Consider the following 26936-nt stretch of genomic DNA (forward strand, 5'->3'; position numbering starts at 1 on the left):
TCTGCAAGCCAGGATACAAACCCACAAGCACCATAAAGACAATAGGTTACATATATCCTAAAACACATTTCCTGAATGCATTTTCCTTATCCTTTCCTGAGAGAAGGGATTGCCAGGGTCATTTACTTCTGTTCTATTGAGTAACAAAACCACAGAATTTCATGGAAGATTTAGATGTTGTACTAAGGGACGTGGTTTAGTGGGGAAATATTGGTGGCAGGTGAACGATGGGATAACCTTGGAGACCTTTTCCAACCTTGGTGATTCTGTAATCAATTTCAGGAGTTCTTAGAGGACAGATACATTCTTCCCACACAAAAAATGCACAACTGTTTGCTTAGCTGATGATAAATTTTTCCAGGATCTACTCCATGGATCCGGACGCTAAGCAGTAACATTAAATGAAGCTTATGTATGTTCCAGCACAGTATTTTTCTATTCACGCTGACCTGTCCACATCTTTCATGTGGTTTCTCTTCAAATGTGGCACATGCCCTAGGAACAGAGAATTAAGAGCAGTAACTGGTCTTTGTTCCCGTTTGTGATATGACAGCCAGTATTTGCTGTATTTGGCCCAACAATTATGCCAAGTGTTGAAGGATCTTGAACAATGGGTGGAAGACTAGATTGTCAGCACTTAAGAAGTTGCTCTTCTCTCACAGTTTGATCATGATGTTCTAATTGTTTCTCTTAAATGCATTTGTAACAGTGCTCTTTGTTTCTAGGTTTCTACAAAGTCATTTTAAGGTCAGAGGGTTCCCAGAGGCTTCTTGCCATTCTCCTATCCCCAACAGCACAGTCAAATAATCACCTCAGTAAACAAAAACTGGCACTGACTTACCTTTTCTGCTACTTCTCGCACTGATTGCACACTTGTTCCATAAAGATGATTATTGTACTGGCCAGCTTCAATGAATTTGTGCTCCTGAATATCCTTTTCCATTTGCTCTCGAGAAGTGACAAAATGGTAATCACGTCCATCCACCTCATAATCTCGTTTTGGTCTAGTAGTATCTTTAAATATAAACCAGTGACTTTTAAAGAAAAAAACAAAAAATGTTCCCCCTCCCCACAACATTCAAAAATAGTCCTCCACTTAAACTGCAAAACTGTAACAAGTAAAGAGAAGAATAACCATTAATAAATTTTATAAAGGTATCCTAACATTTTACCTCTATATACAGAGGTTAGGTCTATAAAGGAAGTAACAACACAAAACCAAAAACCCACTTATAAGTGCTTTAGTATCTGCTGAAACTTACGTGGAACACATGAGCCGAATTTGTCTGGAAATTCTGAAATCAGATCGTCGTTAATTCTGTCTTTCATGGGTCCCAAAACAATCACAGGTCGAGTATAGTTCACTGTTAAACATAAAGGAATAACTGAAGTTACATTTCAATGACATCACCAACCTTTAAAGTTTAGCAAAATAAGCTTTACCATATGGTAACTGTATTAATACCTAAAAGAATATGTACTTCTGAAGAGAAAATAAAAAACATGTTCAAGTATTTTCAATTAATACTGCAGTCAAAGATGTCAAATCTTTACTCTCAAATTCCTGTTCAGTGTAACTGAAGATGACTCTTGAATTCTGAAACCTTTTCATAAAGTAACATCCTTCATTCTAATGAAAACAGTAAAATGGGAAGTCTGAAAATCACTTCACTTCTTATTTCTTAAATTTCAAACCTGCCGTGGGGAAAAGCATTATTTCTAAACTCCCAGCTTTACATACTCACATAGCTATGGCTCCCTTAACTACTATCACTTTCATAAAGTGAAGTATAGCATCTTTTAAAGCATGCTTAATTTGTAACAGAGTTATAAAGACTTTTTAGTTGGAATTTATGGACAGAAGATACCAAATTATACTGCAATTAGTGTAACAACAGTAATATCTAAATATCTAGTCATAAGCATATCATTTCAGCCACATGAATTTTAGTTTTAAGTTCTGTCATTATTACACAAGTCTAAATTAAATACGGTTTGACTTGTAAAATACACTTTAATTCCTGAAAGTAATTCCAATTCACAAAAGGAATGTCTTGAATCTTATTAATTCAATCTGTGTATACACATGATATACATTTACTCTGTTTTTTACTGTATTCTGTATTTAATACATACCAAGCATTCCTTTTTTGAAGATCATATTTTTAATCAGATTATATATATACTATTTTATCAGATTACATAAAGGAACCATTAGCACCTGTGGTGGTGAATGGGAATGCTAAACATACATCTATTATATACAGAGAAAAAGGATCAGGAGAAGGTGAAAAGGAAATAATAGGATCCCCTTAAAAATCAGTGAAAAGAATTTTGCTCTAAATGTAAGTGTGGTAGGGTGCTTTCTCCCACTGATTTCCTCTGTATTCAAAATTTCTTTATTTTCTGAAGAAAAATCACATGGTGAACAACTAACAAAACAGCCACCCAAGAAGCAGCATGCAGGAATGCCAGACTGCGATGGTTTGGAAACATTTTAACTTAGGTTTTCTACAACAAACAAATTATCTACTGACATGAATTTTCCTGTGACAAAAAGGGAGCAGCAACATTGGGAATGCTACAGCAATGTGAAACAGAAGAAAACTATCATTTCTGAGGCTCACACGGATGAAACAAATATACCCTATTTTCCTTATGCAGAATAAACCACACAGTGGTGAGACATTAATTAGCACACCTTTGGATTGCATGCTAAATAATTTAGCAATTGTATTTAATAATTTATGCCTTTATGCTTTGTTCATTTTAATAGAGATAATACAAGTTGAAAATCAATGAAGAAGTTTATCGTAGCACTGGGTACATAAGTGCACATGAACCATTCTGATACCAGAGTCCAGTCACGTTACACTAAGCAAGCTCCACAAACCTTCTTGTTGATTGACTTGTTCGTAAGACAGGACATATTCCTCTTGGCCACCTAGAAAGGTAAACGCAAAGAAGTATTTATCGTTTTCTAAAGCAATAAATTTACGTCGAGTCCTTTAATGAAGAGCAACAATACAGACATTCATCAGAATACATGTTACAGCGACACTGATGGAGGACGTTTTTAAAGAGCGATGAATTACAAAGCTCACAGAGATGCACCAAACAAAATTTCGAAGCATAAGATGCATACCGTATACAATTTCTTCAGCTATGTTAGCATGTCAAACTGACATCAAGCACAAGAAGTATTTTAAAGCAGAACTGAAATGCTCTTGCGTTTCCCCGAATGAAGTGCATGCACGGTGTCATTCACTGCTACAGGCATTGCCACCCTCTTCATGAGCACTTTCCATACTTTAAATGTTTCTGCAGCATTCTTCTACATACGAAGCTGACAGTCATGCATGGCTAGGTGTAATCTCTCCCAGTAAGTTTTTCATGAAGTGGCATTTAAATAAAGACCTTCAACCACTTCAATTCCACAAAAAAATATTATGATTGTATATATTTCACTGTTATTTCACTGGTAAGCTTTTAAAGATGAACTTGAAATTGAAGAATGTTCTGTATTGTTCTCAGCTCCAAAAAGCATATCAGCAGTGAATGAAACTAAAATAACTAGGCTTTGACCTTTAACAGCTGCAGGCTTTAAAAGGTTAGTGCAAGCATCTGAAATATACCTCAGTTGCCATCTCTCTAAAAGAACATCTCTAGTCCAACAAAATGTCTGAGTAAGATTTCTTGCATGGGAATCACTAAAAATCAACTCCATGACAGCAGAGAATTTGTAATTCTGAACTTACAGGCTAAAATTACATGACAACACTATGAACTCTCAATAAAATACAGTGCTTCAATAACTCACTTGTGTAGCTTTTAGAAACATTCTTTTCAGTTCATAAGCCATACTCATAACAGCCAAAGGAACACACCAATGCTATCCCACAGCTTTTTAAAAAATAGATGGCAGATGAAGGCTTTTATATATTCATATATTGCTTCGATATACACGTTCTTTATTTAATAGCATAGTCCACTGATCTTTTAAATCTGAAATTTACAATGTCTAAGAGAAATAAGACTGACTTATAATAAATTTGCATTCCAGCAATACATGAACGATTTCTTTAAATTTTTAAGGTATTGCAAGTGAGTAATACATTAAGACAGACATGAAAACATGCAACCTGAATATTTTAATATCTCAAAAAGGCACTCATGCAAATGGATTTTAGGACAGTATATACTTTCAGAACCCTTTTTAGGCTAGGGAGAGGAACAGGGAATCACCAACTATCAACTTGTCCATGAAATATCCAGCCCACAGATAATTAGATACTTCTTTGGAGAAGTCACACTGCTATAAGGTTAAAGATTAGTTAAGCAAACTATTAAAGAGACAGTAAGAATTATAAAGCATCCCCCAATTGAGGCCAAAAAAGTATATATTGTCATTGCTTTTTCAATACTGTTGAAAAATGAATATTAATAGAATGAACCTTTTGAACAACCGTACTCATCTGTAATCAAGATAACTTTTAGACAGCAGTAAGAAGAAATTAAAAAAATAATTTTAATAAAAAGTGCTTCGAATTCCACATTGAGATAAGTAAATCCATAATATTCGTAGTAAAATCAGGGCTTCTTAAGTAATATAGGAGTGAAAAACTAACTAGTAGTACCAGTGATGAACTTTAAACATAAATAAAGCAAGTTCTGAGAAAAACCTTGGGGAAAAAAAAAAGAGGAAAGCAGCAAATTTATGGAGAAACAGTCAGAGTTAGATAGTTGTAATGGTACTTAACTTAAAAACAGTTAAAATTTGTAAATTAGTCATATATGCAAAGGTAACTTCCATACACATTTAATCTATGTTATTCTGTTATTCTCAATGAACATGAATGCCTCCCCTGCTCTTTTTTTTTTTTTTTTTTTTTTTTTTTTTTTTTTTTTTTTTTTTGCAACTGGTCTGCGAGTTTTAAGCACGGTAAATGAGGAATTTGTGCATGTACACATTCTCTCAAGTGTAACCATCTGCATGCAAACTCGGGGCTCCTTATTTCTGACAATATCTGCAGCTTCCAAACAGGCGTAGCTGTTAGTGAACAACTTTCCTTATTACCCTGCCACAAGTGGCATCTGTTTGTGAAGTGCCTCTTCTTGGGTTAACAGGCACCCAGGAGCAGATCAGTGAGCAGCTCTGACACATCGCTTGACTTTTATTGTTCCCTCTTTTTCTGCTCCTCTATAAATCCTCAGTGTTTAGCCTGCTTGCTCTGCTCTACCCGTGGTTCCTGCTCTGGACTCAACAACCTCACTGAGACACTGTTCACTGGAAATGACCAACGAGACAGAAACGTCTGTAGAACAGCATCATACAGCATATTACACACTGGGAACGTGTACATCTGCAGCTTGGGCAGAAGTAAACAGCACTATAGCTCAGGTTAGTGAAAAGGGTAATTCAGTCTAGTACTTAAAAGATATACTGGTGGGGATGAGGGACATGCACAAGCACAACTGTGCATCTAGCATGCTAATTTATCACAGCTAGCTCCAGCACCTAATGTGTGTCATGTTGCAAGATAACTCAGACAAAGCACCTACACTTGACAAAATAGAGAAATGAAAGCTGAAAAGCAAGGGTAAATACATGTTTGTTCATCTTCACTTTCATTAGAAGTATCTACATGTTCTATCTGAGCATCGTTGATAGGTACTATGCTACGTAACAGATTTCACTGTTCGGTTACACTCCCTGTATTAAGCACAATAACCATTATATTTGTCAACATTAAATTTACATTTGGGTTTTAGCAGGTCTAGCTAACATAGATAACTTAAGTAAAAAGGAATTAATTCAAATTAAGCTGAGCAATGACAATCATAAATCACAACAAAAATATCCATAAAGGAGGTTTGCAATGATTCTCTCTTGTCAATTAAAAAAAAAAAAAAAAAAAAGACATTGGAATTTTGCAGTACCCAATTAACACACAAACATGGACTTCAGTAGAAGCTTACTGGGAAGTTCAATTTAACATGTAAATACCCAGGAAAGACAGACAAACAAAAGCAAAGGAAGAGCTACTAAACAAAGGTTCTAAATAAAGAACTTAAAAACACTTACGGTAACTACTTTCACTATCGCTGGCATTAGAGGTTACATGCTCTGAAATTGCAACACAATGGAGAAAAATAAGGAACACACACTAATGACATGAGTCCAAAGGAAAGAAAATGACAAAAATAATCCAGATGAAAGACAACAGTGATATCAAAATGCTGAAATCAATACATACTGCATATAAAAGTTTTAAGGTACTTCTCATAGCTCTCAGGATCAAGCTTAATTTCACACAAAAGGAATGGATGTTAATAAAAAGAAAAAACATTAAATAGCACATCAAAATAAGATTATGAAAAGTACACATTCGTATTTCACACACAACCCTGCAATTTTTAGGTTTTCACTTCCATATGAATATTATTTTTGTGCAAGAACTTTTATAACAGAACCACCTAGCCACTTTTCTGGGTTAAATTACTATCTAGCAATCAAAATTCAAAGTTGGTTATCATTGGTCTTCTGCTCTAGACCAAGGATCTCCTCGAAAGTGGTTTCAGAAATGGAAAATTAATGCTACTGCTACCAGGATTTTTATTTATTTATAAAGTAGTTGAGGCCACACATAGAAGTATCTTCCCCCCTCCTACATGCAATTTCAGAAACACTGTGGGTTAGAATTAAGGGAACAGTTATGATCCGGGAAGAAAGGTTATCTTCAGTGACTAATTTTACTATCCCATAAACCCCTAGCACTCTACTTGTTTAGTATCTGTCATGAAAGAAAAGTCATGACTCTTATTGTAAGTACAGAAGTGATGTCAGGGTACACAAATCTGATGGAGTACTCAGCAACTGTAGAATCTTGCTGTGCAAAACAAATGCTTACGTGCCTCCTCTATCAGCTCCCCCACCACCTGGCCAGCAGTGCCCTATGAGCACCGTAAGAGTTCAGCAAGTCAGACAGAAAAACTCTCACGGCATCTGTTAAAGCAAGCTTTTTTGTTCGTTTGTTTTTAAAGAGCTGCCAACATCAGTCACCTAGAGAGAGGATTGACAACTGCTGAAATTGCTATGGCAATAGTTCTGCTATGGCTGTGAAAATCCATAGGTTAATTTCAATAATAAAAACACAAAAACAATATAAAAATGACATTAGCAAAATATACGAGTATCAACAAATTTACAAACACAGTCAGTACCAAGGACAAACAAGTAGGTGCTGGTAAGCTTCTGGACAGCAACTAAAACACACTAATGTCATAATCTTCCTGAAAGCAAAAACCCCCAAAACATTACAAACTAGAAAAATCTTATGAAACATTTTTAGAGTCAACCTCCTTATGCCAGTAGAGCACCAGTCTCATCTGTTAAAAAAAAAAAAAGTAATTTTTCAGATGGAGGTTAAAATAACTTGGGAGTATTTTGATCACTTACTCAGGCCTTTTGATCCCATGTCGTCAGGGACCTCCTGCAGAGTAGTCCCCAGAGGGCAAGCAATAAAAAGACAATCACAAAGAAAATAATTGTCAGTAATATATAAAATTGGCGCTACGACAGGAGACAGTTCCCAGAACATCACAGGGAAGACAAGCCTATAGGAATGAACCAGATTGGCACTTGAAGTGTAATCACTGGTGCAAATGACAGAGAATGGCTGAGGATGTGGTTTATAGCAGATCTGGTCTGAATCTGCAAATCAAGTTTTTGAGAAGACACTTTTTTTTTCTTTTTTTTTTAATGCAGGCAAAAATAATCAAATTCACCTCTTTTCATTAAGGAAACCAAATTAGAATGGAATGATTTCGAAGCTGCTAATCTAAAGGGACTGACTGGAGAGCCTGGTAAGCTCAGACACACTTTCCTTGCTGCTCTGCACTCTCCTCAGAATGACAACTGAGGAACCATTACTGACAGCTCCGAAGAGCTGTTATCTCCTCCAGTTACACATACGCACTTATTCATCTGTATTAACCAGTTTACTGCAAACTGGGATATACTCTTGGTTTAAAATTTACCTTAAGAGCAAATGAATGATTGCATTCATCCTACAGATTGGATTGTCGTTTGCACGCCAAGCTCGTTAGCCTGTTGCAGCTCATGAAACTGTCTCCATGGTAACACCCTACTGCAATCTAGCAGGCCCTTCTACTGTGCTTTCTCTCCATGGAGTGCCCATACTTACGGTCAATATCACTGGTTTCCTGCTCACTCTGGTCCTTGTTCTTGTAGAAGGGAAATTTTCGGGAAAAGAGGTTCTTTTTACGCTTGTCATTGAATGACTGCTGAAGAAGAGAAGGAGGGGCAAAACAAAGGATGTCTAATTCTGTGTGAACAAAGGCCCAGACCAGCAGCTTTGTGGAAGCTGACTCCTACAACCACATTATGCAGTGCATATTTCAACTTAACAGCATCTTCTCAGCTCATGTCAAATAGAGAGAGATCAGGATCATGGCTTTGCTCACCCCCTCAGTATTTCACACGCTTACTGCAAGAGAAGTGACAGGCTGGCTCACCCTGGAAGGCCTGACCTGCATATCACAAACTTCAACTTCTTGCGAGTGTAATGAGATGTGAAAATCTAGGCTGCTAGAAGGCGGCCAACCCAAAATGAAATGAAAAAACAAAGCCAATGAAGTCACTGATATTATCTAGTACAGGAACTATGGTAGTTTGGAAAAAAAAAAAAAAAAAAGTCAGGTATTTACATATGTTCCTACAAACAGCTAATGAAAGAGCAGATGCCCCTCTGCAAAAGTCAAACTGTAAGTACTTTGTGACAGCTGCTAAATAACATACCACAGTTACAACCTGGAACTGCACTGAATTCTCTAACGGTAAAACTAAGAAAGTAATAGTGAAATAGTAGAAATGGATTAAAAAAATGTGTCGCCTTAAAATCAGATTCTTCTTGTGTAAGCAATGGAGAGCACAAACGTATATTCATTCATATATACCTGAGCTTACAGGTATAGTTACTGAAATATTTGTGTTTTAGTAATACCTGCTGTCATGTCTCTAGTTGAAGACACTGTGACTGCAGCATCTCTAACTTACATCCTGCAAAAAGTAAATAAAGAACCTCGATGCATAAATACATCAGTAATTATGCACAGAACTGGTACAGCTAACTTCATGCTAGTTGAAATATCTTCTTTTTTCTTTTAATCAGTGAATCATCTAACCAGTTTTGCCAAGCTATGTAATTGGCCATGCTTGTGTCATTTGGTTTGCAAAAATTCTATCACTGGGAGAATGGTAAAAGCAGGAAAATGCTCAGCTTGGTTTTGTGATCTTATGCAGCTGGGGGTCTGTTTATTTGCAAACCAAACACAGTCAGTGTGCCACAGGAGGTAATAAAACTTCCACAGAACACTTTTTTAAAACATAAATTTACAAAGAACCAAAATATATTTCATTAAGTCAATAAAATTATATGAGCAGCTATTTCTAAAATTTAAACCACATTAATTTTCAAAGATCGTTTGACCTTATTTAATCCAGTCTGAGCTTTCTTTCTCTATGTACAAAATGCAGTAGTAAAAAGTTATACTACCTTTGTTATCAGCCCTAAGCATGGAATGAAATATAGCAACAAGCAGGAGTCAAAAAGGACTCATGTTTCAAATCACTGGCCACCTTTTTTGGTACAAGTACAAAACGAGTATTTGGCCTTCCTAAAGAGGATGCCTATAGTGCTACACAAGTTGCATACTGCTACTCTACTAACAAAGCTTCTGGCCATCTGTTTTAATACAGGCTTGCTTGGCAGTACCACCTACTGAAAAATCCAGTGATATTTTCATTACCGCTGTCAAGACAAAAATATTTCATCAAATCTACCAGGTGTTACAAAGGCACACAGTATCGTAGGAGCACCATCAGTGACATGAGCACTGAGCTCTGGATACAGCAATAATGCTTTAAGTAGGAAACACACAAACCTTTAATTGGCTGGCATCTGTGTTTGACTAAAACTGTCATTCCTCTGTTAGATCTGGCAAACTTTCAACCTGACATACGGACAGAGGAACTCACTGGACTTGACTTCTCATAACCAGAAATGTTACTAGGATCTACGTAAGACAGGCAACAAAGAAATATGCCCAAATTAGTAGATCTTAGCTGAGCATGATGAAGAATGCTGTAACGTGCCCTCTGAAAGGGAATGGCTCACAGCTAGCCAATTGTCTGCTGGGATAAGACCCTCAGTTAGGTCAAAAGAAGATGAAAATAAGGGAAATGATAACAAAGCAAAAATGGTACTCTTTTACTGAGGTGGTGAGATTTTGCAGTGATTAAAGGAAATGCTGAATTTATTTTGCTTCACAAAAGATAATCATGTTTTTCATTTTAGTTTTGAAAATATTTCATAACATTAATGGTTTTAACTTTCTCTACAGAAAGTCTTACTGAACTAATATGAAAATTCATATACTGCATGTATAATGGTCAGAGTCAGTTCCATAGCCAAAAAAAAAAAAAAAAACCAAAGAAATTAAAAGAATATTGGACTGATTTTGAACAAAAGATTAGCCAAAAGATTACTTTTAAAAGATGCCATGATTATAAAAAGCTGAAGAGAATTGCTTATTAGTTGAAAATGCATAGTAATTACATTAAATTCTTCACAAGCCCACCGCAAATCATGATCAGGCACTACAAGCAAGAATATATTAAAACAGAAGCAGCACAGAAAGTTAGGTAAATGTGTATATGAAAGGAACGGGAAAAAAATTATCATTTCTACTCCAGTTTCTTAGTGTTACTTAAATGTAAAGGAAGGCAGACTTTACTATTTGCCATTACTAGGGTTATTCTTTAGGATTTTGATGCAGAATTTTTGAAGAACTGATCAAAATTGATATTTCATACTGTCCATGGAGATTTATCACATACAGACACAGGAATGCACACAGTCCGTGAGGATGTGTATGTTGCGGGTAACTTACTGGGAAAAATACCCCCATGACAAACACAGGAAGAATACTTTAAAGGAGAAATTGCCATGTTAAAACATTTACAGCTGAAGCAACAGATTGTGAATAAGTGTAAGCATGTTTGCAAAATCAAGTGTTACTAAAAAAACTGCAGTTCTGTATCAATGGCAAGCGTAGTTGCTTTTCCACTCAGTATCCCATGCATATGTTTGGTGCTCTGTTAGTACACGGTGCTTGTGTACTAACTGCTCTATTGCCAAAACGCTACCTCAGGTAGATCAGTAACTGTTCACAGTTTGGTGGTAGGCAGACTACAAGAACATGCAATTATCTTCTCAAAGAACACGGTAATATTTTAAAAACTGTGTAATGTAAAACAATCTGAGGTATTTAAGCCATTCGGTTCTTATGCAACTTCTAAAAAAGTGAACTCAAAATCCAAAAATGATGGGTTAAAAGTTACCACAGTGATTGATAACAATTTATTCCCAGTAGGAAAATACGAATGAATGAAAAGATAAAAGCAAAATGTAAATTATCAGAGGGATCCTCAAGGCAGACTCTAACTGTTAATCAGAAAATAACTAAAGATACTGATTTTGCTTTGAACAGTTTGCATTTTAAAAACTTAAAAATTTAAAAATTACAAAAACTTGACATTTTCTTAATTAGTAAACTAAAAAGGAAATCTTTGCCATGTAGGAGAGGAATACATATTTGGATTTTGATATATTTAAAGTATACAGATACATTATTAAGGTTTTAGTACTTTATATATTTGATTTTTGAAGAAAGGAAAACACTAACTAAAATAAAAGACAAAAAAATAATTTGGATCTAAAATAATTAATGTTTGTACCATCTGAAAAAAATATATATGTGAAATAGTTTCCTCGGGAGCTCAAAAGCACATTGCAGACTACTCTAAAAAAGCAGTTACCTTGCCTCCTCACCACTCCTCCCACTGTCCCTTATGTACTGGGACAAAGCTGACATACCAAGCAGTGACCTGCACTAAGGGACTGACTGCTATTTCTCTGGGACTGAGTTATCCTTCCATCAGCACTGCTTACTTTGTATAATCCTGCACAGCCACACCAGTGTTGGTGCCAACAGAGAGCAGTGCTGAGACAAAAACACTTGAGAGATGGATGGAGACTGTATGGTTAGCAACAGGGGAAGACTTAAAGAGTCCCTTAAAGCTTCTGTAGCCACAGGTGTAACAAAGAATATATTTTATCCTTCTTACTGTGCACAGTATAAAACCTCACTTTATCATAGGGACCCTGATGAGCAATATTTTCTTGTTTTCTACATGCATTACAAAAACTTTAACAAAAGAAATATTCTAGCTTTTCTGAAAATTGGCAGTAACCCTCTTCCAAAAAGGGAGAACAAGAATACAATCCAGACCAAAGGGTTAAACAGATGTGTAAGAAGAACTTGCAGTGCCAGTAGAAATGTCTCTAGTCAATAAGTGATCACTATATACACCTCCTGTTATATTACAGACTTAAGAATAGTATCTATTTCTAAGCTAATTCTTTAATTTGCAGTGTTTTTGCAATGGGTTACTACTTAAATTTGCTTTCATTTTCAGAAATATTTTATTTCTATTTGACAGAATTTAATCTTTTCACTAAAAACTGACATGGAGCCTTAATACATAAACCACAGAGGAACGTTACCATTCACAACACCAGGTTTAATTAGCACTTCATAAACTCACCCCTTTCTCTCCTCTTGTCTTGGAATTGAATTTCACTGTCTTTAAACGGGCTCGTTCTTTTTTCTCAACTCTACCAGAAAGCAAAAAAAAAAAAAACAGATAAAACAGTTAAATGAGCAAAATTCATGAAGCTTAAATTAGTATTTGTTATAGTATAAGCGTAGTGCTCAAGTGCAGTCACAACCATCAACATCATATTACGCAAAATTTACTTTGCCCTACTTATACACAAATGGTGTAGTATTAAACTAATATCACATTTCTAGTAAAAGCAGCTAACTTGCTTACCACGAGGATAACGAGAGGAATTTGAAACAACCTTTGTCAATTTAGGAGAATACAGCTCGTAAGGCTACATATGATTCCTCACTGAGTTAATTACAATCACACTGCAGATTTTTAACTTTTGTTAAATGACTGGATGCTATGGTGAAGAATTAACAACAAAGAGCAAAACTGAATGTCTACAAAGGTATACATATTAATCATATCAGAAATTTAATAGCAGACATCTCAGCGTCAATAAAACCTCACAACATACCTGCGTTTGCTTGGGATAACTCCAATTTCATCACTTTCTCCATCTGGAGTTACCTGCCGTGCTTGCCACCATTCATCATCAGAAGCATTAATGACATGGAGAATGTCACCAAATTTGAAGTTCAGTCCTTGACTTGGAAGGCCACTGTCTTTAGTCTTGTCATAATCGAACAGAGCTCTACATTAAAAAGAAAAAAAATTAACTACTGAAAAAGATGAAACAGGGGGCTGCAAATAGCACAAGATTTATTTAAGCTGCCTGTGTGTTCAGAAATGACTGCAACATTCTGAAAGGTGCTCAGAAGACGAATGCTGAATGCAATCTCTCCCCCCACACATACACAGACAATGTATAGTATAGTATTCACATATAGTACATTTGAGACCTTTAATAAGTGAGAATAAACATGGCCCAGAGCAAAACCCCAGTACTTGGCAGAAGGTTGACAAGAAGATATCTCCTGCAATTCAATCAATACTTCGCGTAGAACAAATTACACATCAGTGTAGGATGAAAAAGTAAATTTGACACATGCAGCCCTGCTGAAAGTTCTGCAATGCACTCTGTTAGAAGTTACAAACTGGAAATATTTCAGTAAATAAAAGTTACTGTCAAATACTGCACAGGAATACAATACATAGGGATGCAAAAAATAAAAAGCTCAAAAATACGGTCTGGACAGAATGTTGCTACTATAGTATCAGAGGGCAAAAAAAAGTATATGAACTCTTTTGGAAAATTCCGTACCATTTCAGAGGAATCCCATCCTTCTTTGTAACATCAGCCTATTTTCAAGTAATAGGCACCAGCACTACCAGCAGACTAGCTGCAGGCTGCAGTTTTATTCACATTCACTTCACTAGCAAAGTAAGTTTATTCAAGCTCACTGCTACTCTTGCTTTGTACTACTTCCTTCCCCTGTCTTAGTTACAAAGCAAAATTTCTGGAAAGGGACACGGTACACCACACTGAGGAATCAATACAGATTAAAGATAATTTCTCCCTGTTGAATCATTTTAAATCTCAATCAGTTCCCTGAGGAACAGAACAGACCTACGGTTCACTTCTCGCACCACAGCCAAGAATTTAGTGAGGATGTGGAACTGAATGACAGGAATCTCTCACAGAAGCTAAGAGAGACTCCTAGGATGCTTTAGAAAGGACTCATTTTACTTTTCAAAAAGGTGCATGAACAGATGTCAAGTGAAGTGCCTGTAATGAAAAAGGCCAACAAAATCATCATGTGTTTCATCTGACAGCTCAATCGTTTCTCAGTGACACACCTACTAAATGGCAGCCTGTCTCAATTTAGAGATTTGATAGCAAGTCCATCACAACCTTAGCAGAGCAGTGTCAACTGATCAGAAGAAAGGGATAAAGGTTTTAATAAATATATTCTTAAGAGTCATGAGCAAGATAAAGATTTTAAAACAGCTAGAAATACATAGGGCTCTGTGTATGACGAGCCAAACAGCACCTAGAGTTAAAAAGAATCTCTTTCCACACCAACCAATTAACATGGTGTTTCCTGCATGCCTGGAAAGTTATCAGATGAGAACTTAATTTACACTGAAGATGACCTATTTATCTACAGATTGTTATATCTAAGATAGTTCTTTGATGAACTCCTTGGATGGCAAATTTTATTGCCGATTAACATTGCATACAAGTATTTAATGTAAGTCATAACACAAATACAAATTTACTTTAGAATAAACTCAGCATTTCTGACAAACCAGTGCTTTATACATAGTCCCACAATATTCATTTTACATTTAAGATCCTGCTAAAGTTAACTGACAAGTCCTAAAAATTACTTTAAGGGGAAAGCACCCAGTCCTCCCTGCTATTTCACCTGCATTAATCAGAATCACAACACCACTAACATGCTAATTCGGTTCCTTCAGTTAGAGGTGTACAGAAACTGAAGGCAAGTTGCACGTTTCATGAATGCTTTCAAAGCCAAAAACTTAACAGTTGTGTTAACAGTGTCACATTTTCCAGATTGCCTTTTTACCCGGCTGCTACTTGCAATACCACAGGCTGCTGATCAAGTTCTGCTGAAGCATTTCTTTTGCAGCGTCCTTGATGAACAAAGTAATGAGTGCATCCCTGGAGCAGCAGAAGTATCCTTCTGTACTTCTTTATGAAACACAAACTAAACTTACCTCTTCAGAATGAATGAAGGTCAGCCTGTACAGGAGCTTCTCTTTTTCTCCCTGACTTTTTGGAAAAGCTGTTTGAAACTAAATGTCTGAAGTGTCGGAACAACATAAGGATGCCCAATTAAATTCTTCCTGCAGTTGAGCACACTTTTCAGGCCTGGTGCTAACATCAATCTTATTTTTCAATGGATCTAATTAAGATTTCCTAATGCTTCCAAAACTGTGCAGTGTCTTCCACTTGGAGATGCAATTATTTTCTACTCTCATGCAAGGGGAGAAATCAGCACCATTATTTGAATTTGTAATGTATCGTGCTGGTTGGAAAAATGGACGGGGGTGAATGTCTATTTAAATCTGCATTCTACACACATTGCACAGAGAGAGATTTGGCACACAAGATTAGATAAAGCATGGAACAAATTTACTCCTGTCAATATGTTATCACAGAAATTTGATCCCATGAAAGAATTTCACTTCTTCACATTTGCTTTTTGAATTTGCAGATGAAGGAGGACAGCATAGAGGTGCAGCTCAGATGTAAAATCACAAATAATGTGTAAGAGAATCCCTCTCCTCTTAAAATAAAGATCAGAAGAATTATAAAGCAGCAATCAGAGAAGGGCACTAAACTAGTACATCTTAATTAGGGGAGAGAGAGAGAATTAGCTGTGCAAATTCAGGAGTTAGTCGCTGCCCTCCAAGGACTGCTATTGCTATTTATCAAATATACGTGCAATTAAGGAGAAAAATCTGTCCTTTTACTTTCGGTTGCATCCTCAACCAAACACAACCATCTTTTCCTTAATATTACACAACACCCCCACAATGCTGTTTGCAAGCTATCTATTCATGAAGATATCACCTTTCAGTTGCATGGATACAATGATGCAGCTCATTTTACTCATTACTTTGGTAACGTGACTTTGAGAAATTACCACAGATTATTATTCCCAAAGTCTTTTATTCCAGAGTTTTTCTGCAACTGTGATCGAATGTCTATAAACATACCTCTGCTGGACTTATTATTCAGTTTAGCTTACACTACATGATCTTGAAGGCATATCCAAAAAACCCAAAAATTACAGAATAAGTTCAACATCAGTTACTGAAACTAGTTTTGAACTAGTTCAAGTAAAAGTACAGAACATATCAAAGTAACTTACAGAACATAAGTGGGACAGCCAACATGTTCTGCCAATATCTAGCAATATGTTCAAAGATCCTAGAAAGTTATTTAACTGAGGTCAAAAATTGCACTGGAAACCAGAGAACAGATGTGAACCCACCCTGTGTGCAGCCAAGTTGTCTACCAGACTTTGGCATCTTTAGATAGAATGACAAGATTAGGTCTCAAAAACCATTGCAGCACTCTCTGAAAAGGGACGTGGGTGGAGAAGTACTTTTCACAAGGAATTTTTGCATTTTAGATTTTTCTTCCAACTTCTAACACAGCTGATTAGCAAGTTTCAAAAATCTTTCTTGGAAATGGAACCACCAGTTTCCACGGGGCTGCTGCCAACATTCTGGAGAAGGCTGCACTTTTGGCAGCTGACAAAGTCAGAAGCCCAGCCTCAACCATTCCCAGGTCATTTCCATCAGGAGAATAAAAGCTACATAGATACAAAACATTTGTCAGGGGCTTGAAGAACTAGATGAATGCATGAACTGGAATGTAAGTAGTTTAAAATCTGTAGCTATAAGCTATAGCTAACAAAGCAAACTGAAAGTGGTTGAGATTGTTTAGGCTTAGTTACACCATAAGCACTAAAGTGATAAACTTTGTGATTGTGGATATTAAGGTCTCACCATCATTTCCATAAGCATACGTAACACATGTGCATTGCACAAAGCTTGCCAAGGTGAAAAATCATCAATACTGTAATATCATGATGACTTAAAGTCTGATGGCAAAACTGCACAACTGCCTAAGTGGATCCAAACCTGAGCAGCCATGCTGCCCCACCACCACCAGACAGACCTCTCTGAACCAGCAGTTATGTTTGTGCAGTGCACGTACAGTGTACAACCAGAGAGAGATGAACTGTGTGAAATACTGTGCTTTTTCTTGGAGGTTAAAGTTACTATCACTTTATTTAAGCCTCTTATTCTGGGTCCTCACAAATGCAGAAGCAGGTCAAGGAAGTGCAATGGGGAGAAAGCAGGGACAGGGGAGAAATAACAGCAAATGACAGAAGTCTGGTGAAAGATTAACCAGAGTCACCATGTTAAGAAACTCCTTAAAAGATCTGCTGCTGCATTAAAATCCCCCTATTGGCTTCTAAAAAAATCAACTCTGTTCAACAACCTGTTATTGAATATAATGGAGATAAAAATTGACTATTATAAACCAATTTACTGTGACTTTTGTAGTGAAGAAGTAGGGTTTCACTGCTCATAGCTAACACTATATTTTCAACCAGCATTTCACTTGATGGCAACATCAGTCAAAGCAGATCTTAAGACTCCTCTCTCCTAAGCTGTACCTATTTCTGAAAGGGACCTTGCTTCTACAAGACTATGGTGATCAGGGAACTACTTCAGATAAAGTGCATTTAATCAGGCTCATTTTTCTGCAAACAGATAACAAAGCACAACTGGGAGACAAAGACTGTTTGAGGTGGATTTCTAAAGGGGGAAAGGCAGTGGAGCCTGAGCCGAAGATTTTAGCAGGTAAACCTGCAACATTTTAAATCAAATTTAAAGCAAGCACCACCACTAACAAAGTCTTGTGTGCTCTATTAATACATTCTGGACTCTTTTATGAAGCTACTGCTGGCTCTTATTCAACTCAGAGATGAGTCAGATTAGGAAACTCAAAGATCAATTTATTTTTTAAAATTCAACCCTTCAATCCATACTTCACATTTGAAATGTTACACCTTATCAGTATGTCATAACTGATCTAGGAGTAAGGCTGCACCTTGCCAGAATTCCCTGGGGAAACTACTTATTTTCTTAATTATTTCATGTTCTTATATTTCCACTTCCTTTCAGACTTCTTTATGTTTGATTTTGCATGAAAAAAAAAAATAGTGAAGGATATTCAACTTATTCACTCTGATGCATTTGATCCCTTGTTTTCCATGGAAAATATTCTGTAATACAATTCTATTGAATTTCTTAATACAAATTGAGAATATGACTAAGGCAAGCTGAAGAAAATCAGATGGCAACTTGTCAAAGCTTAAGCACAGATTTGAAGTCAAAACCTAACAAAGAGGAGAATATGCAGAGTTTTGTCACAAAAACACAAAATGAGTTAAGCCAGATGTTAAGGCATCACGTACTTTGACTTAAAAAGAATAACTATGTGTTTACTGAAGGGTTATAATCTTAGACTCAGGACAAAAAGTAAGTAAATGCACCACTTCTCAAAGTTCTCAGTGCTAATACTACTTTCCCAGTTGTGTTACTACTTTTTCAGTTGTATTACTTTAATCAAACTGAATTAAGTTTTGTTTTTAATATGTTGCAATCACAAAAACATCAAGTTCAGCAATGAGTATACAAAAATATAGAAATAGTAAGTTTTCAGAAAAGCAGAAAAATACACTTGTAATATGATAAAGAAGATGATTACCTGACATATAGGGATCTCTTCTGGCTGGTTCGCAAAGATCCTGATCCTGAACTAATGCTACTGTTCATCATCTGCTCCCGTAAATCATGTATTTTAGCTTCAAAACGACTGTATTCTGTAAGAGAGGGAAGCACTGCTATTAATTTTCTCTGTACCTCTGGGGATTAAATTACTCAGAAAAATACTGAAAATCTCAGAAAATAAGTATTTGTTAGAGTGTTTTTTTTTTTTAATGCAAGAAAAAGCTCCAAAGTTCTAATGTTTTAATTAAGCTTTTTTTTTTTGTAATTAAAAGCTATATAAAGTCTTACATTTATCAACTGAAATACAATTTGAAATAAAGCAAATGAACAAAAGCAAATATCTGTTACAGAGATCTCACCATTCATTCTACAGTTTACAGTGACGAATCCTTCCTAATTAAAACATAACTCTATCAATCACTTCACAGTAATAAAAACACAGAAATTTTACACCATGACCAAAAATAAAGCTTAGAATATGTATCTGAAATGCACATATTTATAATCTAAATTATATTTTTAAAATGCTAAATGTGAGAATTACAAGTTTCTGAAAAGTTGGAATTGAATAGATACTTCAGTATTGCTGGGCTTGAGTAAGATGCAGGATTTAGCACTACAAGGTGGGGAATACGCAGAACATTATCTGAATAAAACAGTGTTCCCATGGGACTTCAAGTAAGGAAAAGAAGTCCAGAACTCTGGCACAAATCTCAATCCAATTGTAAACAGCATTAAGACATTCGAACTCCCTCTATATAATTATGTACAATGTTAATCCTGGAAAAACGGATTGTGTTCTTAAGCAGCACTGTGTACTAATAAAACTAAGATAAATACAGTTGATTTTATCTACAAAGGCAGACAGTAAAATAGCAATAGTTTCTTGAGGACAAGCATATCCTAAAAGCAAGGTACTTACATGTTGCCAGCATAAAATATGAACTCAGAACAAGTAAGTTTTTCCTTCAGTTCAATAGTTTGGACTTCAGGATAAACAGATCCACTTCTAAAACCTTTCTAGTTAAGGGAAATGCTCTACAGCCACCACCTTCGCCAGCAGACCATGTGATGCAAGATTATAACAAGTCAACATTGGGAGAGCCAGGGTGTGCACAGCCAGCAGCTGCTGAGCTGGGTAATTTGTGCTCTTCTCCCTTGCTGCACCTCATTCCCCGTGGGCATCAAATTTACTCAAGATACGTGAGACTGATTAAAAGGGCTCTAAGATGCAAAAAAATCTTGAGGAAATCTCTGAACTGCACTTCCTTCAACAGCCATCTTAAATACCACAATTTATCCTATTATGTTCTGTAGGACTTTCTCCCCACACATTCGTCAGGCAAATAAGCAGCAAAACGTACAGGTTAGCCAAGAGAGGAAGAAAACAAAATTAAGTTATCGAAGAACTTTCTGTGAACTGGTTTCTGGTATACCACTTCATTCATCCAGCTAACTACAAATTGAATATTCTAGCAATAGCAGCCATAACTAACACTGTGCGGACTGTGACCTTAAGAACAGCCTCTTAGATAATCTTGTTTCTTGTCCTTTAAACCCAAAAGCCAGTAGTTATTAAGATAGCATCTTAGTTTTTGAATCAGCAATGGTGTCTTTGTACAAATGAGGTCCAGATCAAATAATTTACCAGCACTAACCAAACTGATGATGATGCCTGACGAGAAAAACTGTTTCCACACTACTGATGTTATTACTAATATCAAAGGAATTCAGCATGACAAGATGGCAATGTAAGAGGAATGTGAGAAAACAGGATTTTTTAGAAAGAAACATCCCTTAGGGGAAGGACCCAGATACAGAAAGAAAAACCTCCTCCTGCTGTGCCACTGCTGCACCACATGGTGTGGGTAAGTCACCTCATTTTCCTCAGCTTTTCCCCTTCCTCATTGCTGCTTCTCTTATCTACTTAGACTGTAAGCCCTGAGACAGGAACCCACTTTTCACAAGGACTAATCTAAACAGGATTTTAGACAGCACCTGCATAACTGCATTTCATTTATATGAACACTAACAGCTCCTTTGTCTCTTTCAGAGGTGAAAATTATATAATAATAATGACTTAAATGGGAAACAGTCTCACTTTACAATAACAACTGGGCAGCAAGCACTATGTTTATCAAGAGACAGAACCAAAACACAGGAATGAATCTGAGACATGCCAAACTTTTTCACACAATGAGACACTTCAGGTAGGGCAGGCAAAAAGCTCATTTTCCTCTTTAGCTTCTCTCCCCAGACAAGACATGGTCACATTTCAGAACAGTTGAGAGCCAGCTCCTGAGATAAGGGAGAATGCAGTGCTAGTCCTTACGAGGAGACTGAATGCTGCTAGAATGAGGTTCTCTGAAGTTTTATCCACTCATCTGAGTCCCCTGTGAAGGGACGCACTTTTTTTTCATTTCTAACCTGCCCATTAATTAATTCAAATCAGTGCATCATTAAAAACAAAAGTTTTTAAACACACTGTCTACTGACTAAAACATGGCTTATCTCAAAATTATTTATCTGCTCTAATTAAAACAACAAATAAATTAATAATAAAGCAAAACACAGTTTTACACAGTTAAATTCATACTGTTAGGACTGCTTGCATTATAGAAAAACATTTTATTCATTCTGCAAAACTCTTTTGCTTCTAAAACCGAACATTTTCAATGATTTATAAGAAATCAGAATTTCAGACAAGGGGTCTGAGCAGTGAAACTCTCCTGGACTGCCACTCTGGTGAGCCACAGGGATAAGACTAAGAAGATGGTGAATTGTCTGTATCGGCTATGGAAGGTAAAAAAAAAAAAAAAAAAAAAAAAGAGAGGCAGCTCTGACAGTTAATTTGGTCTGGAACACACAACCTAGGAAAGAGAAATAAAAGAACAGAAGACTACAACAAGGGATAGAAAATTCAGAAGGAAAAACAATTCATGGAAGCATGGATGTATGCACTGGGAACAGATGGCAGCACAGCACTCAGAAGCAGAGATTCCTACATATACTAAACCCACTAAGAGCTGAAAAAGTTCACTTTAATTTAAAAAAGTATGCCTCTTGCATCCCTCTTACCATCTGTCTGTGGAAAGCCCTCCTTTAGTGAGCCCCACTGGATCTGTCAAAGCAGCTTCCGCTGAGAATTTTGTGCTGTTTTTTTCCCCTCCACTCTCAGGATACTCACAATTCTCCTTTATCGTGCTGCCTACAGACACACTGAGAAGCAGAGCCTGGCAGTAAGTTAGAACAGCCACCATCACAACCACCTTGTACTGACCTTCCACGTGCTTCCAGTTCTCGGCTGGTGAGGCAGGACTGGCACAGCATGCAGTGCAGTGAGGTTGTATTTACGTGCTCTAGTAATGAACTACCTCTATCTCTTGACTATCAACACTGATATTTGATAAATTCATAGGTACAATTCATGTGCTTGTTACAGACTGTAGTATAAATTTCAGGTGGTAGAGAAAGCTGTGGGGTGTATGCTACTTACTATGACCACACAAAAACATGTGCCAAGATGTTACGTATGAAAATATACAGTAAAAGCATTTAACATCATCTGGGGAGAGATAACACTTAGCTTCAACACCAGACTTTCTATATTAAAGTGAACTGAGAGCAACCACAATTGCATTCCATGTGCTATTGGTGGCTTTCCCACATTCACGCCTCGCCAACCGCTTGAAAGACCCCGGCCATGCAATTTCAAAACAGACTAAAAAATTGCATTTGTGTTTAGTTAAAAATTCTTCCTACAGAACCTGCAAAATTCAGAATGAGACTACATCCAGCCACTGCCAATGCTGAAATGAATTGACCTAGAACACGCATTTACAACTTGCAAAAGGCTGGACACTTCTTAAAGAAAGACTAGCAATTTTATTTATTATCTTAAAGAGCAGAAGTGAAGATTTAAAGGATTAAAACATGAGTAAGCTGCTTTACAGTGTTATCTATCAGGACTATTTATAGCAGAACCCTTCTTCTAAGCTTAATGAGACAGGCTTTAAAGGTACTTTAATTGACTAATCTGGATTATTCACAAATCAGTAGAACCAGGTAAAAACAAGCAGGAAAAAAAAAGGATGAGTAGAGATCACATACCTCACAACATGATAAAACATTTTTTTCTAAAATATTTTAAAATAGTTTTCGTTTTTTGAAATTGGGAAATGCTTTTAAACCAACACTGGTTTCAGCAATTCATGTACTCCACCAAAATGTGATTGAAGCTCAATCTCTTGACATGCAACAAATACTGAAATGTAAGTTTTGCAAAAACATTATTACCAATATGCCACTTTTACAAACGGGAGACTTGTATTTTCAAGACAAATGTTCAGAAAAATCCTTTGCTCATGGACATGAAAATGCTACCACTTCCCAGAATTTAGTTATTCTGTTTTAAATGCCACAAGAAAATAGTGCATAAGTAGCAGCATCACAGTGAGAAAAACTGGCTCAATCCTGGCCATTTAAGGGTAAGCTTTAACAAAGCATTATTTCCTCTTTTGACTCATTCACTTTAAAGACAAAGAATGAAAGACTACAAAAATGTTGTACTTGGATCTTATTTTCAGTCAATGTATACATTCCATCAAAGCAAAAAAAAAAGACAAGGAAAATGGAAGTAAAAAACTGGCTAGTTAGATATCAGTTTGAATCTCAAATACATTTTGCAATGGTTCACCATGAATCACTTACATTTACTTTAATCAAACTAGAAAGAATATGCATGAATCAGTAGCATACATTCAGAAGAGGTGATTTGGTTTTTTTTGGTGTTTTTTTGTTTTTTTTTTCACAGCACATGAAAATCATCTCTTGAGGACTTGGCCTCACCTGCTAATCTTACTCTGATCCTCCCAATCACCTAAGAATATTGAGCTAATCTGATCACTAAACCATCTCACTATTCTTTCAGAGAAGAAGTGGATATACAGAGACAGATTTGATCACGTGAAATATAAAGAAAAGCGTAGATTTTAAATTCTAAATAACAGGCAGCTGATAGTTGATGTGGAAAAAAAAGCAAAACCCTGTTCTACTAGTTAAAATACCTTTTATGTTTTAAACTTCAGGTGGATTGTTGGGAAACAAAGTGCTGCTATCATTTCCTGTTGTAAAAGGCTTACCTGTATTTTGCCACTATTTTGAAGGAAGGGTCAAGTGACCAATGAAAGAATGCCTGCTTTTGTTTTCCATGGCCTCTAAGAGCATTCCTCACAGTTATGTGCATGTAACTGACATTAATAAAAAAACATGGACTTAATCAACCAGTTTTGAGCTAGTAGAATTTAAGAAAGAAAAAGTGTTTAATCCACAAAATTATTTCCTACCCAAATTCCATATTTTAAGTATTTTCATATTTTAATTGTACTTCTTTGGCTATTTTTCTTATTTTAAAATGTTTGCATGCACTCAACCTACGTAGAGCTGTGGTTGTATAATGGCACCTCATTCCTTGTCACAATGGCCAAATCTAACCTTCCAGAAATGTTGAGGTAAACCTGTATTATTATGTTGTCCTCCAAACACAAGTGAGTGTTTCAGATGACCTTTTAACTTCATTGGACATAATGGAAGTGGAGGTGTCCATGTGAAATGGCAGAAAGAGGAAAATAGATCCCTCCAGAGGCTGTACATCTCTGGACAGTCCTATACTCCCCCTTGCTGCTCCTCTCCTTACTACATTCCCTTCACACACTGCTATGTAGCACAATGGTTTCAGCGACCAGCTCTGAATAGACATTCCAAGAGATGCACAGAAATCTAAATGGCTTAAACCTTCCATTCGTTCTTTCACACTATTATCATATTTTTTCCTTACCATTCTACATTTGTGGAAAACCTGAAGAAGATACAAATAATTAAAAAAAAACAGAGAGAAGGCAGAGTGGCACTGAGGTATCTGCAGAATTAGAGAATAGAAAAATGTAATGGTGCAGAAACCTCTAGAAATGAGAATGGTTCATCAAATGCTTTTGTGCACTGGAGGAACATCGTCTTCTTTAAAACTGCTTTGGGTAATGGTTCTTTGCTTTCAGTAGAACTCACTATAAAGCAAAATCCCATTTTATTCACAAATGATGTCCTAAAGGGAGATAGAAATGTGCAGTGCCACAGGGAGAATAACAAAAAGGAATTCAAAAGGAAGAAGAAAATAAGAACAACATCCTGACTTACTCACCAGCTCTATGGGGTAATTCCTATCTCCCAAGCTCCTGTTCTTTTCGACCTTTCAGCAGCACTCGCCCCAGCAGGTTAAAACCAAGTGCTCTCTCTGATATGTACACAACATGTGTGCGAGCATGTACCACACAAGTATGTACTAGTACAATCCAGTATGATTCAATGTCTTACAACATCTGAATTTAGGAGAGTTTTAAGGTAAATTGTAAAATGTGCCAGGAGAAGACAGAAGCCAGCTGGCTACAGTTGTGGCACAAATGTACAGAAGTGGTGCATGATGTACAAGCCACTTTAGTCAACAAGAAAATACTTACGCATTTCCTCTTTGGCTTTCAGCTATTCCAAAGCATGGGTAAGTGTCTGAAATGTGATTGAGTATAGGAGGCAAATTTTGTAAGGCATCACTAAAATTACTGAATGATGCTGAAGATAAAATGCATGCCCAGAAGGATATTCTAAGGTATAAGACTACATTTGTTTTCACATTGTTTTCCACATTTGTTTTCACACAGTTTCATTGTTTTCTGATTCTATAACCAAGGAACATTTTAGAGATTTCAAAGAAAAAGAGAGTCAGTTACATAATCTGAGCCCAAATATAGTAACAGCAGTACCATTCAGCCATGTTAGCCTATCTAGGGAGTAATAACTACTGCTCACTAAACTATGTTGTCTAACTGGATTTGAGGAGACTGGGATATGGAAAATTCAATATCTTCCATGGCAGGAGTTTTCCAATGATTTCTATTTATTTACATTAAACAGCCTACTGAGGCTTTTATAGGAGAGAACTGTCTGCAAAGTTTTTGGTTTTATTCTTCCCAGAAACCAGAGCAGAAAGACAGGAGGGGAACTTCTGAAAGACCAAATGTTGCAGGATGCTACAATACAAATTAGCATTTTCAACCACATCTATGAACATACAGACTGTCATATGCAGTTACAGGCAGTGAAGTGAGCTGGTCCCAAGTGTCTTCCAAATGCTCCTATCATACTGAATTTATTTACCCAGTTATAATGAGTACTGATGGATGTCTAGAATCTCCTTGATCTGTCCTAGCTGTCAGCATCTTTTACTGAAATCCTACTAGAATCATAAATATAAATAAGACACATATGCAATACAAGCAGTTAGAACTGATATTCTTCATCTTTAGGAAGACATCTGAGAAATACTGATGACAAACAATAATTTCATGCTCTATTCATTTAAATACTTTTTAACCTTTTCTTGGATGGCAGAAACAAAAAACGGAGATAGAGTGTATCATTCCCAACTTAACTGAATCAAGTTAGGGGAAAACAAGACCATCAGCAGTTATAATCCAGGAAATTTCAAGACAATCAGAAAATATATGTATTTTTATTAAATACTCAATATTAGTGGGATTATAAAAACTCAATATTAGCGGGATTCCAAGTAGAAAATATTCTACTTGGAAACCTGTATCTCAGGCAGAATGCTTTCCTATAATAAAAAATAATCAGGAACCTTTAAGAAAATACTCTTTTTACTGATTCCTAAGCAATAAGCAGTGAATATCTTATCCAAATTACTTCCTACACCAGATCTGAAAGAAGCTGGCAGCTAGAGTTCCACTAGTTCTAGTTCCAACCTTTGGAGTATGAAGGGATCCTTTGCTTTTATAAGCATGAGTGCCAGAAAAAGAGGACTGAAAAACTGCTTCTTTTTGATGAAGTCTGAACACATTTTTTTGGCAAGGAAGAAATAAAGTGA

At 36.3% G+C, this 26936-nt stretch overlaps 1 protein-coding gene across 15 annotated transcripts in view; it reads right to left on the reverse strand.

The window, feature by feature from the left end:
* Window positions 1-26936, reverse strand: part of DLG1 (discs large MAGUK scaffold protein 1) — a 130550-nt gene that overhangs the window by 5600 nt on the left and 98014 nt on the right. For 6 of the 15 annotated variants that reach the window (XM_085233213.1, XM_085233206.1, XM_085233214.1 and 3 more), the window contains 8 exons: window positions 18978-19092; window positions 13233-13409; window positions 12692-12761; window positions 8208-8307; window positions 6086-6127; window positions 2894-2944; window positions 1263-1364; window positions 842-1014 (listed from right to left, as the gene is read on the reverse strand). In XM_085233213.1, the coding sequence (XP_085089339.1) occupies window positions 842-1014; window positions 1263-1364; window positions 2894-2944; window positions 6086-6127; window positions 8208-8307; window positions 12692-12761; window positions 13233-13409; window positions 18978-19092 (830 nt within the window). Of the gene's footprint in view, window positions 1-841; window positions 1015-1262; window positions 1365-2893; window positions 2945-6085; window positions 6128-7459; window positions 7494-8207; window positions 8308-12691; window positions 12762-13232; window positions 13410-18977; window positions 19093-26936 lie in introns of all 15 variants that reach the window. The other 9 variants (XM_085233211.1, XM_085233212.1, XM_085233219.1 and 6 more) reach the window with 5 other exon arrangements.

This window comes from Meleagris gallopavo, chromosome 11 (assembly GCF_905368555.1).
Source record: "Meleagris gallopavo chromosome 11, MGAL_WU_HG_1.1, whole genome shotgun sequence".
NCBI lineage: Eukaryota > Metazoa > Chordata > Aves > Galliformes > Phasianidae > Meleagris > Meleagris gallopavo.